This window comes from Pongo abelii, chromosome 8 (assembly GCF_028885655.2).
Source record: "Pongo abelii isolate AG06213 chromosome 8, NHGRI_mPonAbe1-v2.0_pri, whole genome shotgun sequence".
In the NCBI taxonomy this organism is placed as follows: domain Eukaryota; kingdom Metazoa; phylum Chordata; class Mammalia; order Primates; family Hominidae; genus Pongo; species Pongo abelii.
In genome coordinates, this window is record NC_071993.2 from 134,538,514 (window position 1) to 134,547,547 (window position 9,034).

Here is a 9,034-nt window from a genome sequence, read left to right on the forward strand (position 1 = left end):
AGACTGTCAGTGGGTGGGGAGGCTGGCTCCAGGAGTGGGTGCGTGAGTCTAATTGAGTAGGCAAAGAGCTTTCTGGGCACTGGATATGTCTTTGGAGGGTGCATCTTCACATCCTTGCACTATTACTACATGATCTTTCTAAAAATGTGTTTAAAATCTATTTTAATATTGAAAACAGACACCATCACTGCTGCTGCGGAAAACAATTTAGTGGTTCCTCCAAAGTTCAACGTAGAATAAACCTATAATATCAACCGGCAGTCCTGCTTCTAGGCCTGTACTCCAAAGAATTGAAGACAGGGACTCAAACAGATACTTAATATTCATAGCAGTATTTTTCAGAAGAGCCAGTAAGCAAACACAGGCCAAATGTCCATCAACTGATGACCAGATTAACAAAATGTATGTCCAAAGAAATATCCATGCAATAGAATATTACCCAGCCGTAGAAAGGAGTGAAGTTCTGACACGTGCTACAGCACGGATGAACCTCAGAACCATGATGCCGAGTGAAATAGATCAGTCACAAAGGGACAAATATTATATGACTCCACCTAAATGAAATATCTAAGGCAAGTTCACAGGGACCGAAAGGCATGGCTCACGCCTGTAATCCCAGCATTTTGGGAGTCAGAGGTGGGTGGATCAGCTGAGGTCAGGAGTTCGAGACCAGCCAGTCAACATGGTAAAACCCCGTGTCTACTAAAAATACAAAAATTAGCTGGGTGTGGTGGTGCGTGCCTATAATCCCAGCTACTCAGGAGACTGAGGCAGGAGAATCACTTAAACCTGGGAGGCAGAGGTTGCAGTGAGCTGAGATCGTGCCACTGCACTCCAGCCTGGGCGACACAGCGAGAGTCCATCTCAAAAAAAAGAAAAGAAAAAAAAAGAAAGTAGAATAGAGGATACTAGGGGCGGGAGGGAGGAGTGGAGAGTTACTGTTTAATGGGTACAGAATTCCGTTTGGGGTGATGGAAATGTTTCAGAAATACATCATGGTGATGGTTGTCCACTGTGGTCGATGTGATTAATGCCACCAAATTGTCCCCTAAAGGATGGCTAAAATGGCAAATTTTATGTCATGTATATCTTGCCACACAATAATAGCAAAGAAGTAGGCAGCAATCATGAGGACAGTCACTCGCCGAAGCCTTCGTATTTCCCTCAGCCCCATGGCAGAGCTTCCTTATAAGCTGACATTGTGGCTTCCTAGGACACATTTTCCTAATAAAGGATTTTTCATCAAATGGATCCTAGGGGAAAACTCCAAAAGAGACTCATCAGTAAAAATGTCAATTTTTCTCTCTTTAATATAAAAGAAAACAAATTATTTTTAAGAGTCTCAACAAGGGTTGAGAAAATATCCTGCCTTAATGATTATTCCTCCATTTGAAAACAGCTATTTTCTTCCAGTTTACTTTAAAAATCAATTGTACTTCCCCTTGGCTTATTTAAAGCAACAGCCACAGTGACTGCTACGGCTAATGACTTCATGTCACACGACTGTGGATTTTCCTGTGGAAAGAGATTGGAAGTGGAGTGGCTGGTCGCCATGTTAGACTTTGCTTAGCGAATCTCTCCAGGTGATAACTGCAGGGGTGACTGCAGAGGCCTGGCTGGGCTTTGAAAGCGGTAGCAGCAGCAGCGGAGACGGTCCTGTGGCACCCAGCTGTTTAACTTCCACTGAGGCAGGGGGCCCGAGCAGGGACAGAGAGCCCAGGGCGAACATCACCCTTCCTGCAGTGGCTGGATGCCTTGCTTCACGCTCCGGTTTTAGTTGTCATGTGATACTTGCTATTCTCTTTCTAGAACATTGCCATTAGGAGAGGGTCCCACCCTTTGTGTTCACTCCCTCCCTGCCCCCATCTGCTCTGTTGACAAACGTGTCTGCCAGATGAAGTGTTTCTGCTGTGCCTGCCTCTCTGGGAGGGAACGTGGAGCAGCTCCCTGAGCAGTCAGGCTCCGTGGGGAAGTCGGGCTGATTTTAAATAGATCCCGGTTTTCCAGGCTTGGAGCTGAACGGCATGACGGGGGCAGACGTGGCCGATGTCCCACCCCCTCTGCCTCTCAAAGGCAGCGTGGCCGATTACGGGAATTTGATGGAAAACCAGGACTTGCTGGGCTCGCCAACACCTCCACCTCCCCCTCCACACCAGAGGGTAAGTCGGCAATCTGAAACACGGGCTTTCATTGCTTCGCCTCCACAAAGTAGGACGAGTCCCTCATTCCAGATACTAGCAGGTTTACTTCGGGCTAGTGAGCACATGAGGAAAACCATGTATGATGGGCCCGGGTTTGACTTTGCAAAAAGATATCAAAGCAGTAAGGACTCCAGTGGGTAAGATCTGTGGGTCTGCGTCATTATCAATAACTGCATCAAAAAGCACATTTTGATATCATGCCTCAGAACGAGGAAGAGGAAAGACATTCCAAGGTTGTCATCGGTTATCATCACCATGGAGATCATTCCACTGGAGATGCAATTCTAATGAAATTTTGATTTTTGAGAAGTGGCTTTTCTATCAAGAGGTCTGACTTTTTAAAGAGGTTGGCCAGTATTGCCCTGTGTGGCAGGCACCTGTTGTACACCTGCTTGGCCCTGGAGAAGCTCATCTCCAAACATTCCTCCAGGCAGCCTCACCTGGTGCTGGGAGCTCCTGGGTGGTGACAGGTATTCACCTTACAGAGACTGCAGAAGACAGCCAGGTTTGGCTCCTGGGCACAGTCACCCTCACTGTGCCCCCACTCCTGGGCACCCTCCCCAGTGCTAGTTCGGGGGTGCTGGCCTGGCTTCCTCCAGCAGCACTGGCCTTTGTAAGCCTAAGCAACCTGCTGGAACCCCTCTTCGGCATGAGTCCCTGAAGCTGGTACCCCCCAGCAGCTGTTTTAGTCATTCATCCCACCTAAAGTGCCTTTTGCCGAACAGCCCCTGGGCCTGCCTGCCCGTACAAATATTAGTCAAAGTCATAAAAAGCCATTTAAACAAGCACCTCAGTTACCAGTTGACAGTTCTAGAAACATTCTTTTGAGATCCACCCCGTTCCTCTCCTGGTTCTCAAGGATGCTGTCGGGCGTCACTCATCCCTGCAGGTCCCAGCCCCATCCTCATGTCGGGCCCAGGCGTGTGCAGAGGGCAGCATGAGTGGGATGGAGGCAGGCGAGTGATTGACTCAGCCGCAGCAGGACTTCTGCTTCCAGGCTCAGCCCTCCCCAGGCCATGTTATTCACAGGCTTTGACAATTAAATCAGTGCTGTCTGAAGAGTAAAATATCCCTCTTCATATGTGGACAGCTGGCCATATTTTTTTTGCTATCCAGCCTCAGTGAAGTAATTATATGGCCGCAAAACTCCTGTAGAACGTTGAAAACATGAGATTGTTCAGTGGCTCTGTTTTTTTCATAATGGTGAGACATGGTTTTTTTTTTAATTTTTCTTTAATAAACAATATAAATCCCACGTACCATTTCTTTTTCTTTTTTTTTTTAATGGAGGCTTGTTGATGGAGTGTTCCGCCAGGTCATTACATCCCTTATGAGAGGAGTGGAAGAGAGACGGTGTTTGTGTACAGCATACATATTTCATCATTCCCTTTGTATCAGAAAACTAAACAAGCAGTCATCTTTAATATCAAAGAGGCAGATTGCTCTTCTGAGACCCAAATGCCATTTAAACAGGCTCCCTCTCCCTAGAGATGCCTCGATGGAGAACTGGTCCTGGAGGAGGCACCAGGTTCCCCCGTGAAGAGGGTTTTCTGGCAGGCTGGAATGGTTTGTTGCAGCGCCAAAATGGAAGCCTGACCTTCCCCAGGCATTTCTAACTACTTGTGAGAGCAAAAGGAGATTCGGGGGGTCTAACAAGAATATTGAGTTGCTTGGAGTATTGTTTCCCTAACAGCTTCATTAATTGGTCACATTTTCATTTCTTTATTTTATTGCAAAGGCAGGAATGTTCCCCCTAGTCTCCCTGCACTAGTAAACTGAAAATTCTAAACTTAGAATTACGGCCAATTCCTCCTCTTGTTACAGATCAACTCCAGGGTAACATTTTATTGTCTCAGTTTCTTGGATACACCATTGTGGGTTACTGATGCCACATGCAGTTGATTAAGTAAGGGATAACATGGATTAGCTCTGTCTCAATTTATAAAGGCGGTGTGAATTCAATTAGATTAATGACCCAAGTGTCTTTGGTCTTTGTTTCTTGTTTAATTTACTTGCAGCCTGAGCGCATGCTCAGGTGACACACTGGTGATTAGTATGTCATCATTAGGCAGAAGCGGTTGCATTTCCTGGGGTGCCTCCCTTTGCACAGGCCCTGAAAGCTGTTCTAGGATAATGATCATCCGTCTGCCATGATGGGGGTGTGATCAATATCCTCCTGTCACTCTCATTGATCAGCCTCAGGCTTGTAGGCAACTCTGTCTCTAGTTGTTGCCACTAAGCTGTCATTTCTTTCCAAATGGCTCTTCCTGTCAGTAATCTGAGCTATCATTTTGCTTAATGGTGATAAACTTTTGACATGCTCATATTTGGCACAGAGGTCATTTGCAGCGCTGTGTTGCTATCAGGCTGTGTTAGTGTGGTCCTTACCTGCTCCTCATTGGCCTATCAGTGTGGCTTTCACATGTAAACAGTTTCATCAGACCTCAAAATAGATGTCTCTTTTAATGGTTCTAACCAACCTTAAAAAGACTTAATTGTTGTTTTACTTTCCTTAATATAAGGTCATATACTCATAGGACATCTTTATATCAGCTTTACTTTTCCACATTTATTCTCCTGTCTGTGTTAAGCACTAGGTCATTTTTGTATTTACTCGTCTGTGAATCAGGAGGAAATCTGGGCGATGAGTGAGAGACTACTGCGTCACTGTCTATCCTTGAAAACCTCTTTTCTCAGATTCAGCTAAATGCAAACCCACACTGAGAGGCTGATAAAAATCCACTCTTACCCTTAAGTTAGATGATAGTGTTCTGTGATTTCATTCTGATTCCTCTACCTGTGGCATGCTCCCACTTACCCTGGTCTGTTCACTTCTTCATTCATTTGTTTACTTACTTGTTCATTTCTTCATTTATCCACTGACTCATTTATTCACTCATTCATTTATTCACTCATTCATCCACTTTCCTATTCGATTGACCCATATTTCCAGAGAGTCTCCTGCACATCAGGTGTGTGTGATGGGCATGAGGGTCCCAAAAGCAATAGGGTGCAGCTGCCCTCAGTCATAACACTCCAGCCAGGTCCATCAGCAGGGGCTTTGCTATTATCTTTACATTGGAAATTAGTGTTCTTTTTTGTGAATCTAAGGTAATATATGCCCATGAGCTGAAGCCAGCCAGCCAGCCACCTGTTTCTGTGAATAATTTTCTTGGAACACAGCCACACCCCTTTCTGTACACACTGTCAATGACTGCTTTTCGGCCACACCGGCGGCATTCAGTGGCTGCAACAGAGACCATGTGGCCAGCCGAAAAGCTGGAAATATGTACTGTCTAGCCCTTTCCAGGAAAAGCTTGCTAACCTTTGCCTGAAGCTCAGAAAGCAAAAGAAGGTCTCTCATCTCGCCCCTGGAGAGTGCCTCTAAGGACTTGTTTATCCCTTAGACAATAGATGGATAACTTGGTCGATAGCATCTAGATTTAAAAAGGCCACGCAAAGGGCAATGGTACCTCTCAGGGGCTGTGCAGACGGCGGGAGAGTGCTCAGAGGCGTCAGAAAGGCCCAGGCCCATAGCAGCCCAGTCTTGAGCCTAGTAGACCTGCCAGCCCCAAGTCAGACAGGATGGAGCCCAACTCGTGGAGAGGATGGTTCTGGCTGAGTGGCTGTGCCAGGTCAGACCCCACCTGGAGACGGTGTCTTTTCTGTCAGGACATCAGTAATGTGACGTCTTCCCCATCCTCATGTCTTTTTAGCATCTGCCACCTCCACTGCCCAGCAAAACTCCGCCTCCTCCCCCTCCAAAGACAACTCGCAAGCAGACATCGGTGGACTCCGGGATCGTGCAGTGACGTCACGAGGCTGTCTGGAAAGAGTGTGCTGCCCCTCCCCGTCTCCATGTCCTCTCCTTCTGTGTCCCCTGAGTCTGCTGTTTACCTCATTGGGCCTGTGATGTTAACATTTCGTGCAATTGCTTTTCCTTCAGAGGAGTTCAGTTCTCACCATGGAGTGAGTGGCCTTTCGCGTCATGGAGCAAGGTGGGTCGGGGAGGTGGGTATGGGTCCGGGATGTGCCATCGTAGTTATCAGAGTTGGGGGCCTCTGAGTGTGTCTGGCTCTGAGAGAGTCCGAGTCTTGCCCAAACATTCTTTCTTTATGTGCCAAATGACTTGCATTTGCAAAGAGCTCAACTGCTCTGAGCTCAGCCAAGTAGGAGAGGCTAGGCCGTCACTCTTGGGAAGCTGTGTAGTGATGATGTATAAGAATCCTCCTCACTGTCATGGGATGTTGTATCCAGCCCCTCCTTGTTCCAGACGGTGGTGTGACTTCGTTGGTTGAGGTGTGTCTCCAACCTACATCAGACAATGAAGTTAAACCCCTCCAGGGAAGCTCCTGATTTCCCCTGGCATAATTGAAAATAGGATATTTCTCAGCTACTGAACAGTTACTAATTTATGGGGTGGAAACAGCATTAAGAATACTGAATCAAATGGAAAAACAAGTGAATACAGGAAGATAAATGTTCGTTCTTTTCTGAAAAAGAGTATGTGTACCACAAGAGCTGGTTTTAATTGGGTGAATTGTTTTTGTCGTCATTCTGTACAGAAATTTGTATATACGATGGTTCTTAGAACTTGTTTTAATTTTTGTGGTCCTTCTGTTTATTATAATAGGCGTCCACAAATGATTCTCCGTATGTGTTCTTAATTTTTAACTGCTGGAAGTATTAAAAAACACACACACACACACACACAAATTAAATTTTTTTTTTTTCAGAACTCCAAAGGCCTAAAAATTTTGGTGGACAATGATTTTTAAAAAACTAACTTTGTGTAACCTAATATTTGTATTTTCTCATCTATATTTTTTTATTCACTATAATCATGATACTCTTCTAATAGACTCAAAAGTTAATCATTGACGATGAAAAATAAAATGTTATTTTAAAAGACTCACAGTGTCTGACATACTGTGTTTTCATCCTTGATTGTAAAATACAGGCGCTGCTGTTTCTATTCTGCTTTGTTAAGGTGCTTGGTGACACACATTTCTATACGCACCTCTTCCTCCAACACTGTTTTTAATCCTCTCTGTTAATTGTGTCTGATCTGGAGCCCAGATGGGAAGTGCCCGTGTCCCGTGCATGGCTGCACGTCCTGATAGACAGAAGCTGAGCAGAGCCCAGCTGAGTGCTTCCCCATCACCAAAGCCAGAGGGCTCTGGGGCTGCAGATCATGTGGGCCTCTTTTCAGCTGCTAATTTAAGAGAGGGCTTTGGTTAATGGGTGTGTGATTTAGCTGTAGAGGCCTGGACATGGAGAGCTTTCTCCAGGGCCTATCTGGCTGGATCTGGGGTGGCAAGAAACAAGGAAAGCAGGGGGTCCTCTTCTCAATGGACGGGGCTCTCACCTCTGCTCCTGCCAGACGTGTGGAAGCCATAAGGATGTGCCCCTCTGCCCGTCTAACCCGGCCTAGGAGGAGGCTGCTGTGGAGCCCAGGAAGCTGGGAGGCTCTTCCTCCTACTCAGGTGCTGTCCCCAGCGTATTCATGCTTGTAAATATCCAGTCCACCCCCGAGAAACTGTAGGCCTGTGTGAATGTGGGATTTTTTTCTTGAAGAATCTTTACTGTTTCAACTGTTGCACCAAGATAAATATTCATCTTCTGTTGAGTGTGTGAGAAACTGAATATTATCCACAACCCTAGAAATCGTCAAATGGGCACACCCATGTAGGCGACCACGGAGAGCCCAGCCTGGGGACAGGTTGTTTTTGGGCAGTCTGTGCCCCACATTGTATAAGCGGCCACCAGAAACGGAAAGAATAGGTCAGGTGCGGTGGCTAACACCTGTAATCCCAGCACTTTGGGAGGCTGAGGCGGGCTGATCACCTGAGGTCAGGAGTTCAAGACCAGCCTGGCCAACATGGTGAAACCCCATCTCTACTAAAAATACAAAAATTGGCCGGGCATGGTGGCAAGCGCCTGCAATCCGGTAGGCTGAGGCAGGAGAATTGCTTGAACCTGGGAGGCAGAGGTCGCAGTAGCTGAGATTGCACCATTGCACTCCAGCCTGGGCGACAAGAGCGAGAATCCGTCTCCGTCTCTATCTCCAGCTATAAAAATAAAATAAAAATATTTTATTTTTATAAATATAATTGTATTTTTAAAAAATAAAAATTATAAAATTTATAAAATGATATAAAATATAATTGTATTTATAAAAAAATAAAAACACAGAAAGAATAGTGCCTGGCCCTAAGATAAATGATGGTTTTCTTGTGGAATGACGTGTGGGCTCCTGCTCTTCCTCCATCTACCGGGTTAATCCTCGCGCTGCACAACCCTGGCTGGAATCCCCACCCCACAGCCCCCCAAGGACCTTATATCCCTCGGGGATCTCTAGAGCTGGGGGGTTTGCAGAGAACACAGAACAGAGTTAAAGAAAAGTGAAGACAGCCAAAATGTTGCAGACATTTCCTATTTATTAATATGAATTACAAATATGCTAATATATTCACCAATGAGTAAACTTCTCAAACATTTCATGCAGATGCAACATTTCCTCAGCTTGTAAATCAATGGATGGGCTGCAACACAATAATCAGAGACAAACCGGCCTCTGCGCACAGTGCCTGCTACATGCATTCCTTCTGGAATGTGGTTCCAGGGGAAGGTTTGCCTCTATACATGCGGGGACATATCCCTTCTACACAGAAACACTATTTCTTAACCTTTTTTTTTTTTTTTTTTTTTCACAATTACCTTTCAAGGAGACTCTTTAGACATTTTTTCCCTCCATCACTCTGATGATGAAATTTTAATAGTACAGCCATACTGTGTATCACTTAGACTATACACTGCATATCTATTATGTA

General features: G+C 45.6%; 1 protein-coding gene across 4 annotated transcripts in view; it reads left to right on the plus strand.

Moving 5' to 3' along the window:
• DOCK1 (dedicator of cytokinesis 1) overlaps window positions 1-7,112 on the plus strand; it is a 547,152-nt gene extending 540,040 nt beyond the window's left edge. For all 4 annotated transcript variants that reach the window (XM_024253415.3, XM_024253416.3, XM_054523055.2 and 1 more), the window contains exons 51-52: window positions 2,008-2,159; window positions 5,918-7,112. In XM_024253415.3, coding sequence (XP_024109183.1) covers window positions 2,008-2,159; window positions 5,918-6,013 — 248 coding nt within the window. In that variant the 3' untranslated portion in view covers window positions 6,014-7,112. The remainder of the gene's footprint in view (window positions 1-2,007; window positions 2,160-5,917) is intronic.
• The last annotated feature ends 1,922 nt before the right edge of the window (window positions 7,113-9,034 follow it).